The sequence below is a fragment of the Convolutriloba macropyga genome, chromosome 3 (genome assembly GCF_964194025.1).
Source record: "Convolutriloba macropyga chromosome 3, txConMacr16.3, whole genome shotgun sequence".
In the NCBI taxonomy this organism is placed as follows: Eukaryota; Metazoa; Xenacoelomorpha; order Acoela; family Convolutidae; genus Convolutriloba; species Convolutriloba macropyga.
Genome location: NC_134470.1, coordinates 50,114,482 through 50,134,249, shown reverse-complemented (window position 1 = coordinate 50,134,249; position 19,768 = coordinate 50,114,482). Strand labels below are relative to the sequence as shown.

Genomic DNA, 19,768 nt, shown 5'->3' with positions numbered 1-19,768 from the left:
ACAGTTGAGCATTCCTCCTTGAGCATTCCAACAAACAGATGAGCATTCCTCCTTAAGCATTCCACCAAAGAGATGAGCATTCCTCCTTAAGCATTCCGCCAAACAGATGAGCATTCCTCCTTGAGAATTCAACCAAACAGATGAACATTCCTCCTTGAGCATTCCAACAAACAGATGAGCATTCCTCCTTGAGCATTCCAACAAACAGATGAGCATTCCTCCTTAGGCATTCCGCCAAACAGATGAGCATTCCTCCTTAAGCAATCCACCAAAGAGATGAGCATTGTTCCTCAAGCATTCCACCAAACATATGAGCATTCCTCCCTAAGCTTTCCACCAAAGAGATGAGCATTCCTCCTTAAGCATTCCAACAAAGAGATCAGCATTCCTCCTTAAGCATTCCACCAAACAGATGAGCATTCCTCCTGTAGCATTCCATCAAAGAGATGAGCATTCCTCTTTAAGCATTCCACCAAAGAGATGAGCATTACTTCTTAAGCATTCTGCCAAACAGATGAGCATTCCTCCTTGAGCATTCAACCAAACAGATGAGCATTCCTCCTTGAGCATTCCAATAAACAGATGAGCATTCCTCCTTAAGCATTCCACCAAAGAGATGAGCATTCCTCCTTAAGCATTCCGCCAAACAGATGAGCATTCCTCCTTAAGCAATCCACCAAAGAGATGAGCATTGTTCCTCAAGCATTCCACCAAACATATGAGCATTCCTCCCTAAGCTTTCCACCAAAGAGATGAGCATTCCTCCTTAAGGATTCCGCCAAACAGATGAGCATTCCTCCTTGAGCATTCCACCAAACAGATGAGCATTCCTCCTTAATCATTCCACCAAAGAGATGAGCATTCCTCCTTAATCATTCCACCAAAGAGATGAGCTTTCCTCCTTAAGCATTTCGCCAAACAGATAAGCATTCATCCTTAGGCATTCCTCCAAACAGTTGAGCATTCCTCCTTGAGCATTCCACCAAACAGATGAGCATTCCTCTTTAAGCATTGCACCAAAGAGATGAGCATTCCTCCTTAAGCATTCCACCAAACAGATGAGCATTCCTCCTTAAGCATTCCACCAAAGAGATGAGCATTCCTCCTTAAGAATTCAGCCAAACAGTTGAGCATTCCTCCTTGAGCATTCCACCAAACAGATGAGCATTCCTCCTTAAGCATTCCACCAAACAGATGAGCATTCCTCCTTAAGCAATCCACCAAAGAGATGAGCATTGTTCCTCAAGCATTCCACCAAACATATGAGCATTCCTCCTTGAGCATTCCACCAAGCAGATGAGCATTCCTCCTTAAGCTATTCGCCAAACAGATAAGCATTCATCCTTAGGCATTCCACCAAAGAGATGAGCATTCCTCCTGAAGCATTCCTCCAAACAGTTGAGCATTCCTCCCTGAGCATTCCACCAAACAGATGAGCATTCCTCTTTTAGCATTGCACCAAAGAGATGAGCATTCCTCCTTAAGCATTCCACCAAACAGATGAGCATTCCTCCTTAAGCATTCCACCAAAGAGATGAGCATTCCTCCTTAAGCATTCCGCCAAACAGATGAGCATTCCTCCTTGAGCATTCCACCAAACAGATGAGCATTCCTCCTTAATCATTCCACCAAAGAGATGAGCATTCCTCCTTAATCATTCCACCAAAGAGATGAGCATTCCTCCTTAAGCATTTCGCCAAACAGATAAGCATTCATCCTTAGGCATTCCACCAAAGAGATGAGCATTCCTCCTTAAGCAGTCCTCCAAACAGTTGAGCATTCCTCCTTGAGCATTCCACCAAACAGATGAGCATTCCTCTTTAAGCATTGCACCAAAGAGATGAGCATTCCTCCTTAAGCTTTCCACCAAACAGATGAGCATTCCTCCTTAAGCATTCCACCAAAGAGATGAGCATTCCTCCTTAAGCATTCAGCCAAACAGTTGAGCATTCCTCCTTGAGCATTCCACCAAACAGATGAGCATTCCTCCTTAAGCATTCCACCAAAGAGATGAGCATTACTTCTTAAGCATTCCGCCAAACAGATGAGCATTCCTCCTTGAGCATTCAAACAAACAGATGAGCATTCCTCCTTGAGCATCCCAACAAACAGATTATCATTCCTCCTTAAGCATTCCACCAAAGAGATGAGCATTCCTCCTTAAGCATTCCGCCAAACAGATGAGCATTCCTCCTTAAGCAATCCACCAAAGAGATGAGCATTGTTCCTCAAGCATTCCACCAAACATATGAGCATTCCTCCTTAAGCTTTCCGCCAAAGAGATGAGCATTCCTCATTAAGCATTCCAACAAAGAGATCAGCATTCCTCCTTAAGCATTCCACCAAACAGATGAGCATTCCTCCTGTAGCATTCCATCAAAGAGATGAGCATTCCTCTTTAAGCATTCCACCAAACAGATGAGCATCCCTCCTTGAGCATTCCACCAAGCAGATGAGCATTCCTCCTTATGCATTCCGCCAAACAGATGAGCATTCCTCCTTGAGCATTCCACCAGAGAGATGAGCATTCCTCCTTAATCATTCCACCAAAGTGATGAGCATTCCTCCTTAAGCATTCCGCCAAACAGATGAGCATTCCTCCTTAAGCTTTTCGCCAAACAGATGAGCATTCCTCCTTAATCATTCCACCAAAGAGATGAGCATTCCTCCTTAATCAATCCACCAAAGAGATGAGCATTCCTCCTTAAGCATTTCGCCAAACAGATAAGCATTCATCCTTAGGCATTCCACCAAAGAGATGAGCATTCCTCCGTAAGCAGTCCTCCAAACAGTTGAGCTTTCCTCCTTGAGCATTCCACCAAACAGATGAGCATTCCTCTTTAAGCATTGCACCAAAGAGATGAGCATTCCTCCTTAAGCTTTCCACCAAACAGATGAGCATTCCTCCTTAAGCATTCCACCAAAGAGATGAGCATTCCTCCTTAAGCATTCAGCCAAACAGTTGAGCATTCCTCCTTGAGCATTCCACCAAACAGATGAGCATTCCTCCTTAAGCATTCCACCAAAGAGATGAGCATTACTTCTTAAGCATTCCGCCAAACAGATTAGCATTCCTCCTTGAGCATTCAACCAAACAGATGAGCATTCCTCCTTGAGCATCCCAACAAACAGATTAGCATTCCTCCTTAAGCATTCCACCAAAGAGATTAGCATTCCTCCTTAAGCATTCCGCCAAACAGATGAGCATTCCTCCTTAAGCAATCCACCAAAGAGATGAGCATTGTTCCTCAAGCATTCCACCAAACATATGAGCATTCCTCCTTAAGCTTTCCACCAAAGAGATGAGCATTCCTCATTAAGCATTCCAACAAAGAGATCAGCATTCCTCCTTAAGCATTCCATCAAACAGATGAGCATTCCTCCTGTAGCATTCCATCAAAGAGATGAGCATTCCTCTTTAAGCATTCCACCAAACAGATGAGCATCCCTCCTTGAGCATTCCACCAAGCAGATGAGCATTCCTCCTTATGCATTCCGCCAAACAGATGAGCATTCCTCCTTGAGCATTCCACCAGAGAGATGAGCATTCCTCCTTAATCATTCCACCAAAGAGATGAGCATTCCTCCTTAAGCATTCCGCCAAACAGATGAGCATTCCTCCTTAAGCTTTTCGCCAAACAGATAAGCATTCATCCTTAAGCATTCCACCAAAGAGATGAGCATTCCTCCTTAATCATTCCTCCAAACAGTTGAGCTTTCCTCCTTGAGCATTCCACCAAACAGATGAGCATTCCTCTTTAAGCATTGCACCAAAGAGATGAGCATTCCTCCTTAAGCATTCCACCAAACAGATGAGCATTCCCCCTTAAGCATTCCACCAAAGAGATGAGCATTCCTCCTAAAGCGTTCCGCCAAACAGATGAGCATTCCTCCTTGAGCATTCCACCAAACAGATGAGCATTCCTCCTTAAGCATTCCACCAAAGAGATGAGCATTACTTCTTAAGCATTCCGCCAAACAGATGAGCATTCCTCCTTGAGCATTCAACCAAACAGATGAGCATTCCTCCTTGAGCATTCCAACAAACAGATGAGCATTCCTCCTTAAGCATTCCACCAAAGAGATGAGCATTCCTCCTTAAGCATTCCGCCAAACAGATGAGCATTGCTCCTTAAGCAATCCACCAAAGAGATGAGCATTGTTCCTCAAGCATTCCACCAAACATATGAGCATTCCTCCTTAAGCTTTCCACCAAAGAGATGAGCATTCCTCCTTAAGCATTCCAACAAAGAGATCAGCATTCCTCCTTAAGCATTCCACCAAACAGATGAGCATTCCTCCTTGAGCATTCCACCAAACAGATGAGCATTCCTCCTTAAGCATTCCACCAATGAGATGAGCATTCCTCCTTAAGCATTCAACCAAACAGAGGAGCCTTCCTCCTTAAGCATTCCACCAAAGAGATGAGCATTCCTCCTTAAGCATTCGGCCAAACAGATGAGCAGTCCTCCTGGAGCATTCCACCAAACAGATGAGCATTCCTCCTTAAGCATTCCACCAAAGAGATGAGCATTCCTCCTTAAGCATTCCGCCAAACAGATGAGCATTCCTCCTTAAGCATTCCGCCAAACAGATGAGCATTCCTCCTTAAGCATTCCACCAAAGAGATGAGCATTCCTCCTTAAGCATTCCACCAAACAGATGAGCATTCCTCCTTAATCATTCCACCAAAAAGATGAGCATTCCCCCTTGAGCATTCCAACAAAGAGATGAGCATTCCTCCTTAAGCATTCCTCCAAACAGATGAGCATTCCTCCTTAAGCATTCCACCAAAGAGATGAGCATTCCTCCTTAAGCATCCCATCAAACAGATGAGCATTCCTTCTTAAGCATTCCACCAAAGAGATGAGCATTCCTCCTTAAGCATTCCGCCAAACAGATGAGCATTCCTCCTTGAGCATTCCACCAAACAGATGAGCATTCTTCCTTAAGCATTCCACCAAAGAGATGAGCATTCCTCCTTAAGCATTCCACCAAAGAGATGAGCATTCCTCCTTAAGCATTCCACCAAACTGAGGAGCCTTCCTTCTTAAGCATTTCACCAAAGAGATGAGCATTCCTCCTTAAGCATTCGGCCAAACAGATGAGCAGTACTCCTGGAGCATTCCACCAAACAGATGAGCATTCTTCCTTAAGCATTCCACCAAAGAGATGAGCATTCCTCCTTAAGCATTCCACCAAAGAGATGAGCATTCCTCCTTAAGCATTCCACCAAACTGAGGAGCCTTCCTTCTTAAGCATTTCACCAAAGAGATGAGCATTCCCCCTTAAGCATTCCAACAAAGAGATGAGCATTCCTCCTTAAGCATTCCTCCAAACAGATGAGCATTCCTCCTTAAGCATTCCACCAAAGAGATGAGCATTCCTCCTTAAGCATCCCACCAAACAGATGAGCATTCCTCCTTAAGCATTCCACCAAAGAGATGAGCATTCCTCCTTAAGCATTCCGCCAAACAGATGAGCATTCCTCCTTGAGCATTCCACCAAACAGATGAGCTTTCTTCCTTAAGCATTCCACCAAACAGATGAGCATTCCTCCTTGAGCATTCCACCAAACAGCTGAGCATTCTTCCTTAAGCATTCCACCAAAGAGATGAGCATTCCTCCTTAAGCATTCCACCGAAGAGATGAGCAGTCCTCCTGGAGCATTCCACCAAACAGATGAGCATTCTTCCTTAAGCATTCCACCAAAGAGATGAGCATTCCTCCTTAAGCATTCCACCAAAGAGATGAGCATTCCTCCTTAAGCATTCCACCAAACTGAGGAGCCTTCCTTCTTAAGCATTTCACCAAAGAGATGAGCATTCCCCCTTAAGCATTCCAACAAAGAGATGAGCATTCCTCCTTAAGCATTCCACCAAACAGATGAGCAGTCCTCCTTAATCATTCCACCAAAGAGATGAGCATTCCTCCTTAAGCATTCCGCCAAACAGATGAGCATTCCTCCTTGAGCATTCCACCAAACAGATGAGCTTTCTTCCTTAAGCATTCCACCAAACAGATGAGCATTCCTCCTTGAGCATTCCACCAAACAGATGAGCATTCTTCCTTAAGCATTCCACCAAAGAGATGAGCATTCCTCCTTAAGCATTCCACCGAAGAGATGAGCAGTCCTCCTGGAGCATTCCACCAAACAGATGAGCATTCTTCCTTAAGCATTCCACCAAAAAGATGAGCATTCCCCCTTAAGCATTCCAACAAAGAGATGAGCATTCCTCCTTAAGCATTCCTCCAAACAGATGAGCATTCCTCCTTAAGCATTCCACCAAAGAGATGAGCATTCCTCCTTAAGCATCCCACCAAACAGATGAGCATTCCTCCTTAAGCATTCCACCAAAGAGATGAGCATTCCTCCTTAAGCATTCCGCCAAACAGATGAGCATTCCTCCTTGAGCATTCCACCAAACAGATGAGCATTCTTCCTTAAGCATTCCACCAAAGAGATGAGCATTCCTCCTTAAGCATTCCACCAAAGAGATGAGCATTCCTCCTTAAGCATTCCACCAAACTGAGGAGCCTTCCTTCTTAAGCATTTCACCAAAGAGATGAGCATTCCTCCTTAAGCATTCGGCCAAACAGATGAGCAGTCCTCCTGGAGCAATCCACCAAACAGATGAGCTTTCTTCCTTAAGCATTCCACCAAAGAGATGAGCATTCCTCCTTAATCATTCCACCAAAGAGATGAGCATTCCTCCTTAAGCATTCCACCAAACTGAGGAGCCTTCCTTCTTAAGCATTTCACCAAAGAGATGAGCATTCCCCCTTAAGCATTCCAACAAGGAGATGAGCATTCCTCCTTAAGCATTCCTCCAAACAGATGAGCATTCCTCCTTAAGCATTCCACCAAAGAGATGAGCATTACTCCTTAAGCATCCCACCAAACAGATGAGCATTCCTCCTTAAGCATTCCACCAAAGAGATGAGCATTCCTCCTTAAGCATTCCGCCAAACAGATGAGCATTCCTCCTTGAGCATTCCACCAAACAGATGAGCATTCTTCCTTAAGCATTCCACCAAACAGATGAGCATTCCTCCTTGAGCATTCCACCAAACAGATGAGCATTCTTCCTTAAGCATTCCACCAAAGAGATGAGCATTCCTCCTTAAGCATTCCACCAAAGAGATGAGCATTCCTCCTTAAGCATTCCACCAAACTGAGGAGCCTTCCTCCTTAAGCATTCCACCAAAGAGATGAGCATTCCTCCTTAAGCATTCCACCAAACAGATGAGCATTCTTCCTTAAGCATTCCACCAAAGAGATGAGCATTCCTCCTTAAGCATTCCACCAAAGAGATGAGCATTCCTCCTTAAGCATTCCACCAAACTGAGGAGCCTTCCTTCTTAAGCATTTCACCAAAGAGATGAGCATTCCCCCTTAAGCATTCCAACAAAGAGATGAGCATTCCTCCTTAAGCATTCCACCAAACAGATGAGCATTCCTCCTTAATCATTCCACCAAAAAGATGAGCATTCCCCCTTAAGCATTCCAACAAAGAGATGAGCATTCCTCCTTAAGCATTCCTCCAAACAGATGAGCATTCCTCCTTAAGCATTCCACCAAAGAGATGAGCATTCCTCCTTAAGCATCCCACAAAACAGATGAGCATTCCTCCTTAAGCATTCCACCAAAGAGATGAGCATTCCTCCTTAAGCATTCCGCCAAACAGATGAGCATTCCTCCTTGAGCATTCCACCAAACAGATGAGCATTCTTCCTTAAGCATTCCACCAAAGAGATGAGCATTCCTCCTTAAGCATTCCACCAAAGAGATGAGCATTCCTCCTTAAGCATTCCAACAAACTGAGGAGCCTTCCTTCTTAAGCATTTCACCAAAGAGATGAGCATTCCTCCTTAAGCATTCGGCCAAACAGATGAGCAGTCCTCCTGGAGCAATCCACCAAACAGATGAGCATTCTTCCTTAAGCATTCCACCAAAGAGATGAGCATTCCTCCTTAAGCATTCCACCAAAGAGATGAGCATTCCTCCTTAAGCATTCCACCAAACCGAGGAGCCTTCCTTCTTAAGCATTTCACCAAAGAGATGAGCATTCCCCCTTAAGCATTCCAACAAGGAGATGAGCATTCCTCCTTAAGCATTCCTCCAAACAGTTGAGCATTCCTCCTTAAGCATTCCACCAAAGAGATGAGCATTCCTCCTTAAGCATTCCGCCAAACAGATGAGCATTCCTCCTTGAGCATTCCACCAAACAGATGAGCATTCTTCCTTAAGCATTCCACCAAACAGATGAGCATTCCTCCTTGAGCATTCCACCAAACAGATGAGCATTCTTCCTTAAGCATTCCACCAAAGAGATGAGCATTCCTCCTTAAGCATTCCACCAAAGAGATGAGCATTCCTCCTTAAGCATTCTACCAAACTGAGGAGCCTTCCTTCTTAAGCATTTCACCAAAGAGATGAGCATTCCTCCTTAAGCATTCGGCCAAACAGATGAGCAGTCCTCCTGGAGCATTCCACCAAGCAGATGAGCATTCTTCCTTAAGCATTCCACCAAAGAGATGAGCATTCCTCCTTAAGCATTCCACCAAAGAGATGAGCATTCCTCCTTAAGCATTCCACCAAACTGAGGAGCCTTCCTTCTTAAGCATTTCACCAAAGAGATGAGAATTCCCCCTTAAGCATTCCAACAAAGAGATGAGCATTCCTCCTTAAGCATTCCACCAAACAGATGAGCATTCCTCCTTAATCATTCCACCAAAAAGATGAGCATTCCCCCTTAAGCATTCCAACAAAGAGATGAGCATTCCTCCTAAAGCATTCCTCCAAACAGATGAGCATTCCTCCTTAAGCATTCCACCAAAGAGATGAGCATTCCTCCTTAAGCATCCCACCAAACAGATGAGCATTCCTCCTTAAGCATTCCGCCAAACAGATGAGCATTCCTCCTTGAGCATTCCACCAAACAGATGAGCATTCTTCCTTAAGCATTCCACCAAAGAGATGAGCATTCCTCCTTAAGCATTCCACCAAAGAGATGAGCATTCCTCCTTAAGCATTCCACCAAACTGAGGAGCCTTCCTTCTTAAGCATTTCACCAAAGAGATGAGCATTCCTCCTTAAGCATTCGGCCAAACAGATGAGCAGTCCTCCTGGAGCATTCCACCAAACAGATGAGCATTCTTCCTTAAGCATTCCACCAAAGAGATGAGCATTCCTCCTTAAGCATTCCACCAAAGAGATGAGCATTCCTCCTTAAGCATTCCACCAAACTGAGGAGCCTTCCTTCTTAAGCATTTCACCAAAGAGATGAGCATTCCCCCTTAAGCATTCCAACAAAGAGATGAGCATTCCTCCTTAAGCATTCCTCCAAACAGATGAGCATTCCTCCTTAAGCATTCCACCAAAGAGATGAGCATTCCTCCTTAAGCATTCCACCAAACTGAGGATTCTTCCTTCTTAAGCATTTCACCAAAGAGATGAGCATTCCTCCTTGAGCATTCGGCCAAACTGAGGAGCCTTCCTTCTTAAGCATTTCACCAAAGAGATGAGCATTCCCCTTTAAGCATTCCAACAAAGAGATGAGCATTCCTCCTTAAGCATTCCTCCAAACAGATGAGCATTCCTCCTTAAGCATTCCACCAAACTGAGGAGCCTTCCTTCTTAAGCATTTCACCAAAGAGATGAGCATTCCCCCTTAAGCATTCCAACAAAGAGATGAGCATTCCTCCTTAAGCATTCCTCCAAACAGATGAGCATTCCTCCCTAAGCATTCCACCAAAGTGATGAGCATTCCTCCTTAAGCATCCCACCAAACAGTTGAGCATTCCTCCTTAAGCATTCCGCCAAAGAGATGAGCATTCCTCCTTAAGCATTCCGCCAAACAGATGAGCATTCCTCCTTGAGCATTCCACCAAACAGATGAGCATTCTTCCTTAAGCATTCCACCAAACAGATGAGCATTCCTCCTGGAGCATTCCACCAAACAGATGAGCATTCTTCCTTAAGCATTCCGCCAAAGAGATGAGCATTCCTCCTTAAGCATTCCACCAAAGAGATGAGCATTCCTCCTTAAGCATTCTACCAAACTGAGGAGCCTTCCTTCTTAAGCATTTCACCAAAGAGATGAGCATTCCCCCTTAAGCATTCCAACAAAGAGATGAGCATTCCTCCTTAAGCATTCCTCCAAACAGATGAGCATTCCTCCTTAAGCATTCCACCAAAGAGATGAGCATTCCTCCTTAAGCATCCCACCAAACAGATGAGCATTCCTCCTTAAGCATTCCGCCAAAGAGATGAGCATTCCTCCTTAAGCATTCCGCCAAACAGATGAGCATTCCTCCTTGAGCATTCCACCAAACAGATCAGCATTCTTCCTTAAGCATTCCACCAAACAGATGAGCATTCCTCCTTGAGCATTCCACCAAACAGATGAGCATTCTTCCTTAAGCATTCCACCAAAGAGATTAGCATTCCTCCTTAAGCATTCCACCAAAGAGATGAGCATTCCTCCTTAAGCATTCCACCAAACTGAGGAGCCTTCCTTCTTAAGCATTTCACCAAAGAGATGAGCATTCCTCCTTAAGCATTCGGCCAAACAGATGAGCAGTCCTCCTGGAGCATTCCACCAAACAGATGAGCATTCTTCCTTAAGCATTCCACCAAAGAGATGAGTATTCCTCCTTAAGCATTCCACCAATGAGATGAGCATTCCTCCTTAAGCATTCCACCAAACTGAGGAGCCTTCCTTCTTAAGCATTTCACCAAAGAGATGAGCATTCCCCCTTAAGCATTCCAACAAAGAGATGAGCATTCCTCCTTAAGCATTCGTCCAAACAGATGAGCATTCCTCCTTAAGCATTCCACCAAAGAGATGAGCATTCCTCCTTAAGCATCCCACCAAACAGATGACCATTCCTCCTTAAGCATTCCACCAAAGAGATGAGCATTCCTCCTTAAGCATTCCGCCAAAAAGATGAGCATTCCTCCTTGAGCATTCCACCAAACAGATGAGCATTCTTCCTTAAGCATTCCACCAAAGAGATGACCATTCCTCCTTAAGCATTCCACCAAAGAGATGAGCATTCCTCCTTAAGCATTCCACCAAACTGAGGAGCCTTCCTTCTTAAGCATTTCACCAAAGAGATGAGCATTCCTCCTTAAGCATGCGGCCAAACAGATGAGCAGTCCTCCTGGAGCATTCCACCAAACAGATGAGCATTCCTCCTTAAGCATTCCACCAAAGAGATGAGCATTCCTCCGTAAGCTTTCCACCAAACAGATGATCATTCCTCCTTAAGCATTCCGCCAAACAGATGAGCATTCCTCCTTAAGCATTCCACCAAAGAGATGAGCGTTCCTCCTTAAGCATTCCAACAAACAGATGAGCATTCCTCCTTAAGCATTCCACCAAACAGCGGAGCATTCCTCCTTAAGCATTCCACCAAAGAGATGAGCATTCCTCCTTAAGCATTCCGCCAAACAGATGAGCATTCCTCCTTAAGCATTCCGCCAAACAGATGAGCATTCCTCCTTAAGCATTCCACCAAAGAGATGAGCATTCCTCCTTAAGCATTCCAACAAAGAGGTGAGCATTCCTCCTTAAGCATTCCACCAAACAGATGATCATTCTTCCTTAAGCATTCCACCAAAGAGATGAGCATTCCTCCATAAGCATTCCACCAAAGAGATGAGCATTCCTCCTTAAGCATTCCACCAAACTGAGGAGCCTTCCTTCTTAAGCATTTCACCAAAGAGATGAGCATTCCTCCTTAAGCATTCGGCCAAACAGATGAGCAGTCCTCCTGGAGCATTGCACCAAACAGATGAGCATTCCTCCTTAAGCATTCCACCAAAGAGATGATCATTCCTCCTTAAGCATTCCGCCAAACAGATGAGCATTCCTCCTTAAGCATTCCAACAAACAGATGAGCATTCCTGCTTAAGCATTCCACCAAACAGCGGAGCATTCCTCCTTAAGCATTCCACCAAAGAGATGAGCATTCCTCCTGAAGCATTCCGCCAAACAGATGAGCATTCCTCCTTAAGCATTCCGCCAAACAGATGAGCATTCCTCCTTAAGCATTCCACCAAAGAGATGAGCATTCCTCCTTAAGCATTCCAACAAAGAGGTGAGCATTCCACCTTAAGCATTCCACCAAACAGATGAGCATTCCTCCTTAAGCATTCCACCAAATAGATGAGCATTCCTCCTTAAGCATTCCGCCAAACAGATGAGCATTCCTCCTTGAGCATTCCACCAAACAGATGAGCATTCCTCCTTGAGCATTCCACCAAACAGATGAGCATTCCTCCTTAAGCATTCCACCAAACAGATGAGCATTCCTCCTTAAGCATTCCACCAAATAGATGAGCATTCCTCCTTAAGCATTCCGCCAAACAGATGAGCATTCCTCCTTGAGCATTCCGCCAAACAGATGAGCATTCCTCCTTGAGCATTCCACCAAACAGATGAGCATTCCTCCTTGAGCATTCCACCAAACAGATGAGCATTCCTCCTTGAGCATTCCACCAAACAGATGAGCATTCCTCCTTGAGCATTCCACCAAACAGATGAGCATTCCTCCTTAAGCATTCCACCAAATAGATGAGCATTCCTCCTTAAGCATTCCGCCAAACAGATGAGCATTCCTCCTTGAGCATTCCACCAAACAGATGAGCATTCCTCCTTAAGCATTCCGCCAAACAGATGAGCATTCCTCCTTGAGCATTCCACCAAACAGATGAGCATTCCTCCTTGAGCATTCCACCAAACAGATGAGCATTCCTCCTTAAGCATTCCACCAAACAGATGAGCATTCCTCCTTAAGCATTCCACCAAACACATACGACAAAAAATTTACATAAAAGCCTCGTTTTATTGCTTGTTCTGTTTGAAATGTAAGAAACCCAAATTTTTCAACCAAGAATTTCCGGATTGTGAATAACCTTTTAGTAATTTAATGTTTTGATGTTTCAGACAACGACCCACCATTGAAGAAGTTCGACGAGCTTACAGATGTGAGTACCAAAAACTCTTACTGGCAAATCATTTCAGATCAAATCGTCCTCGGTTGTGACTATGTAAAATTATCTAAGACTGCTGTAAATAATTTCTTGCTATGTGATCTTTCAGGACAATTCAATTTCAAATAAGGTTACCAAATTTTACATAAATACCCATATTAAATAGTTATAATAAACTGTCCATGGATGTTATTTTTATTTTTAACTATGATAAAAATCATATTAGATAGCCCATGTGTGGGATACTTTTGTGTTATTACATACATGTTGGCCAAATTAGACTTAATTGATATTTGTGGTGTGTTTAGGCTAAATGGAAGAAGATGGTGAAGCAGCAAGAGAGAGTATATTCTAAATTAGCCGAAGAGTTGCAGGAAACCGAATGGAGACTGGAGCAGGAGGCCAAGGCATACTACAAAGTGAACAGAGTCCGAAATGAGTTCAATCACGAACTCAATATTGTAAGAAATTGATTTTGCAAACATTTTTTAAAGAAGTGTTCAAAAGTTACACAAAAAGTAACATTTTACAAGAAGCGTCCCGGACCTAACGCCAAGTCAATTTCAGTACTGGGCAAGTCTAAATCCAAGTCTTATTTCATTACTGATTCAGCGCTATGATCATGTCACTTTTTACACTTGGAAGTCTAAATCCAAGTCTGGGCTGAGACTTGGCAAGTCTAATCCAAGTCTGATTTAAGACTTGGCAATTCTTAATCCTAGTCTGATTTAAGACTTGGCAATTCTTAATCCAAGTCTGATTTAAGACTTGGCAATTCTTTATCCAAGTCTCGGCTAGCCGAAAAAAACGCCTAAAATAGCCGGGGAAACGTCAAAAATAGTCGAAAAAAACGTCAAAAATAGCCAAAAAAACGCCTAAAATAGCCGGAGAAACGTCAAAAATAGTCGAAAAAAAGTCAAAAATAGTCGAAAAAAACGTCAAAAATAGTTAAAAAAACGCCTAGAATAGCCGGGGAAACGTCAAAAATAGTCGATACCAATCAAGCTCACACATATATTGTTTGTTAGAGCAGATAATAGGCTTACTCATATCAAAAGATCATCCAGATCGAATCACTCAATAAAAAGTTATTAACGATGGGCCATCGGGCATACCTCAGATTTTCGGGTGTCACAACGCCAGATCTTTAATAACTTCATCAATTTTGGTCAAATTCAACAGGACATAGCTCATTGAGACAGCTATTATCTAAGCTTTAAAACTATATATGGCACATTAAATTTGGATCACTGGTTGATGAGAAATTAGGTAGTGAGCACCGTGTAATTTGACCATATTAATATAGCCGAAATAGGCCACCCAATAGGTCACCAAAATATACCAAGGTATGCCCATGTCCATGCCCATGGCATGCCTGGTATGCCCAGGATACACTGATACAATGCTAAACTAACAGAGGGCAGGATTGGCTCTTTTGCCAATCTGTACACCGGCACTGGAACTGTCATATGCCCATTTTCGCCCTTATTTTGACCCATATTACGTGACAGATTCCCACTATTATCAACCAGGTTTCCACAACTTTGTAAAACTGGGTCCCTTGACAGCATGGGAACCCTCACAGTCTTCTTCATAACTTTTCCTCGATTAGAATACCCAGACATTTTAAGATCTGAAATATATGTCGATTTTCGGCTAAAATTCGGCTCCAAACGGCTTTAAAATGGCTGAAAACGGCCCAGAACACCTGAAAAACCCTCAATAGACCCTCCCGTGGTGCTAATAAACACCAATAAACAATTTGGTATGCCCCGGCATCATTTTCTAGCACCCCGGGAAAGTGGCCAAAAAGTAATGCCAAAATCGTGGCACGCTGCGAAATTTTTTTGAATTTGAAAATTTCACTCGAATTTTTTTTGAAAAGTTGGTTTTGACATGGGAATCAACTTCCAAGAGTTATCCAAGTCTTGGTTAAGACTTGGCAGACTTGTAAGACTTGTATTTAGACTTGCCCAGTACTGGAAACCTAAATAAGACTTGGATTTAGACTTGCCTAGTACTGATATAGACTTGGAGTTCGGTCCGGGGTTCAAAAGATGTCGTATATTGTGTGGGTATCTCCCATTAAAGTATCCCGTTAGAGCACTACGTAAAAGCAATAAAAGCAATCACTATAAAGAAAATGCGTCATTTGGGTGGAGCAACGCGGGGGGGGGGTCTTTTAGACGGGCCTATTGTTGTGTTGTTATGGAATAATGGAATATTGAGCGATAGATTAAGATTCTGACACAGAACGGACAATGAAATTGAGTGATCGAAAACTATTTGTAATTCGTATATTGACAATGAAGACTCTATATGAATCCTCGGTTTTCATGTCAGCGTTCAAACTTACGTGATCAACATTTCCTTTTACCCTATAATGATTTTAGTTATGCAAGGAGTACTTTTCACTTTTCAGTTAAATCATTACGAAGCGAAAGAACTGCAGAGCATTCACAGGGAACAAAATCAGAAACAGGATGCATGGCGCGAAAAGCGTGAAAACCCACCCCGCCGGCGTGAAATCTTAGACGAGTTTGGACCACGAAATAGACCAAAACCCAAACCCGCGACAGATGAAAACGACTTCGACACAAGAAGTGTAGCGAGTACTCGATTTACCCGATCGAGGGGACGATTTACCGCTCGGGATTCAGGTTTGGGCAGTTCAAGTCGAGGGACTACTCGTAGAAACGACAGTGACGGATATTCTGATCGTGGGGAGTCGTTAGAGCGTTCCTCAGTAGGTGGTGGGGTTTCCCGTAGCAACGGGGTGGTCGGAAACCGACTTCAAATCAGTCGGAAAGCCGAAGATCCTGTTGATGCTCTTTTTGCGTCCTCGCAAACTGGATTACCAGCTGGTTATGGTTACCCCCCAAATAGGGGCAGGACCAAAAATGAGAGCATGTCTGACGTTTTGGGTGTTTCGCGAGCAAACACGAGGAAGTCAGCGCTGAAGACGGATCGCAGCTCGAATAGCCGACAGAGTGAGCGGAATAAAGTGAGCTTCGCAGACAACCGAAGAATGTCCCAAAGGTTATTTCTTCTGCTTATTTTAGGAGACAGTATTTGACAAGTGTTTAAGCAGAAAGAATGACCGAGCTACGAATTAGCATGCGAAGGTGGTAGTAGGCCACCAAGAATCTTTTTATTCAAATTAATTTTTAATCTTTTTGAGAGCGCTCATCCAAATGATCACAATTTAATTGGTTATACCCAAATGCAGTGTATCATGACACGAACAGTCCTTTGCTTAAGAGTTTTACTTCAAATTGATTGAAGCATTTTTCTTAATCTGCGTTAAAACTAACCAAAGTTAATCAGATTCAGATTTTTATAAGAATTCTGCCAGTAAAAATTTACAAACTTTTTTTCCATGAATGCGTGTGAACAGATCTTACTAATAACAGAAATATGTTAATAATTCTGAAGTTTGGATGTTACTATTCGCGGATGTTAAACCACCTACAGATAATAATTGTTTCTCCCGTGGACAGAGGATCATTTGTCCTTATGCGGTGCTGTTTTAGTTTCGATGCCCAGAGTATGAAGTCCTCCTCTAGAATGCAGCAGTTACCTCCCCTCGAGCCAAAGAGCTCCGCCAGCTCAGTGGTCGGGATGAAGACTGGCAGAATGTCCAGGTAAACAATGTTTTCTACGTTGTTTTAACTCAAATAACAAATTGCATACTAGCGACGAAAAAATTTTCTTAATTCTGTCTTACTGAGCTCCCAAACGGAAAATCTTTTGTCAAATCTCTGTATCTGTGTACGTCGTCTTGCCGCCTCTCAAAATTTATCAAAATCTGTTTTTAAAAATCTATTGCTCTTCAATTTGTAACAAACGTATTCTACGAATATCAAGATCACAACGAATGCAACGGAATATTGAGGTTATGTGAAGTTTTATTTGACGAAAGTTTCACAAAACGTTTTTGAACGTACAATAACTAAATGAACAGTCTAAGACGCGGGGAATAATAGAAAAGGGACAGCTGAGAACAGGCTACTGTTAATGCAGACTCAAAAGCCTAATGCTGCTCGGCTGCGGTTACGCAGAAACAAATTTATTTATTTATTCATTGAATAAACGATTGCGCAATCGAACTCACTTCATAGGGAAAACGATCAGCCATGCTGTAGCAGATCAATGCCGAGCCGCTACTATATTGTGCCAGGCAAAATTACTAAGTCGTGTTAAGGCAGAATTGCATTGGGCAGAAATATCTTGTAAGAAAAAGTAAAATTCTATCAGAATCTCGAACAAGAGGCGGCATCGTCTTGCAGGATTTTCGGACAAAATCTTACAAGATATGCATTCATCTTGAATTATTCTTAAAAAGATAAACGTTCGTCTTACAAGAATATTGGAGGTCATGGCTTTAATACCCAGTAAAAATCAAAAAGTAAGGATATAGGTGTTTAATTGTATTCCGCCAGATTGGGTGTAACGTAGTTTCATCTAAATTAAAAGCTGTTAATTCAGCATTTTGCTAAGAACAATAAACAGCGCATTCAAAAAATTATGAAAAAAATATCATTACTTTTTCACGTTTTTGGAAGCCGCAATTTTACGGAATTATACGACAACCAAATATCAACAATTGTGTACACAGGATTCAAAATTTGAAGCTGTTTTCCTGGAAATTAATTTTCAATTGAATAAATACAAAAAAATAACTTCAATACAAGCAACAATTTATCTAGTTTTTAATGTGCAAACTGAAAACAATTCACACAAACGAACCAATGGAAGAGCTCAACCGGATCGAATTTTCAAGAATCTTTTAAAATTTTACAAGATGGCCTTACAGTTTCGCCGCGGGTCTTTATTAGAATCCAAAATGTTTCTACACGTTTTAACAAAAATCAAAAGCAAAAATTTCAGTTCTTAGATATTGCTTATAAAAATGGCTATTATTATAAAATGAGAACAAAATTCAATGCACCGATTGAAGTGTTGAAATTCGGTGCTTTTTTTCGGTGATGTAGGGAGATTGGTGATAAAACATTGGCGATAAAAGTGAATGTCCACTCGTTGTCTTTTTCCGTCCAATCTTTTGCATAGGAGATTTCACTAACCGAGCCACAAAAAGTGAACAACAAAATATTTATATTGATATTGTAACTCGCAATTTGTGTCAAAGAAAATTAGATTTGAAAGTTTTTAGAAGTGTTGTGCAACAAAACAGGAAAGTTTTCTCAAATGTTAAGAAGCTCAATCTCGAGAAAACAAACAAAGTTTAAACCAGACGGGACCAAATTTGACGTTATGTTGATGAAAAATATAATTAGACACTCGTCTGTCATAGAACTTTGATCGCTGAAATGTAAAACTCTAGCCGGAAAACAAAACCTCAAGTTTAAGTTACAAAACAATTTGCCAAAGTTCTTGAAATGCAGGAATGTTTGCAACTAACTGAACTATTGATTGATCATTAATAATGAAGAGGTAATTTTTAAATTTTTTCGAGAACTTCCCGTTCCGACTGAAGTGCAGTTTCACAGCAGGCCGCATATCGGGAGATAGTTTGTTGCTCCTAATTTTTTACTCTGTGGAGATATATGGACAAAAATATAGCACAGTAAGGTGTTTAGGTAATCTGAAAAACTCATAGTATGAATCTCCAAAGTGAGCGGCAGTGCACTTCAGAAATCCACAACGTATAGTCTGTCCCATAAAGTTGAAATGACCGAAAACGCCAATGAGCAATGTGGATAGTGTTTTTGAAACGTTCGCTTATTGCAACTTTATAGGACACGCTATACGTGGCAGTAAATAAAGCTAACAGAGTCCTTTAACTCAGCAACTGAAGTATAACTGATTTATTTTAAGGTTTCCGAATACGAATGGAGTGAGTTTGAATTCGAACCAGCAGAATGAGATCAACAAGATATTGCAGAAGCCAGCCAAGTGGAGAGACCACTAACACTCCATTTCATAAACATAGCCTGTTCAAAATTAATAGTCTGAACATATCGGGTGTCAGGTTTAATTGACTTATTGATTTATGTTAAATAATGTTAGCCAAGGCCCCCACTACCTTACATAAACATCAATTTAATATTACTTGTGACATCTTCCGAAACGAGTGAACTAGTTTAGAAAGAAGACTAGTCTGAATGACCGGCAGGCGCACCAGCTGCTCCTCTTTAGCTTCCTTAGTTCAGAAGTCGTCTTTTGTAAAGGTAAAAAAATAGCTTGTATGTTCGGTTTTAATTAGACAAAAACGACAAAAGCCCTTGCGTTTTCTTATCGGTATCGTTCTTATGTTCGGTTTTCAATGGTTAAAAATTGTTGATGTGTTCAGTTTAACACGTAAGAAATCAGCGGTACGTTTGGTATTTCAGGTATATTCGGTTTCCAATAATCAGCAATCAATATGATTAGCTTTAAAAAAAGCAAATTAGGAACTGGATGGACAGAATTTATGAAATAAAACAATTGTAATGGGAGAATAGTAACACTAACTTAACTGCATTGAAATCAATTTTGATGACAAATAAATGACAGATCTAGTTACTAAATTTCAATCAGTATTCGTAATGCAAAGGACTATATAAAATCATGCATGTTTTAAAAATTTTAACAAACAATTGTACTGATTAACCTATGAGTTCGGTACGATTGTTACCTTAGAATCAAGTTAGTTTGTCAAGTCGCTCAAATTTGGTTTTCAATGTCCAACGCCATCATTGAGACTTCAAGCTCATAGTCGGCATAAATGAAGTCAAGAGGAATTGTCAGTGTCTGAGGAACGAG

General features: G+C 42.1%; 1 protein-coding gene across 1 annotated transcript in view; it reads left to right on the top strand.

Annotated features, from left to right (window-relative positions):
- LOC142337116 (uncharacterized) overlaps positions 1–19,082 on the top strand; it is a 38,605-nt gene extending 19,523 nt beyond the window's left edge. The window contains exons 5-9 of the mRNA XM_075386213.1: positions 12,957–12,997; positions 13,312–13,464; positions 15,426–16,042; positions 16,537–16,647; positions 18,842–19,082. Of these exons, the coding sequence (XP_075242328.1) occupies positions 12,957–12,997; positions 13,312–13,464; positions 15,426–16,042; positions 16,537–16,647; positions 18,842–18,935 (1,016 nt within the window). The 3' untranslated portion in view covers positions 18,936–19,082. The remainder of the gene's footprint in view (positions 1–12,956; positions 12,998–13,311; positions 13,465–15,425; positions 16,043–16,536; positions 16,648–18,841) is intronic.
- Positions 19,083–19,768: the final 686 nt, after the last annotated feature.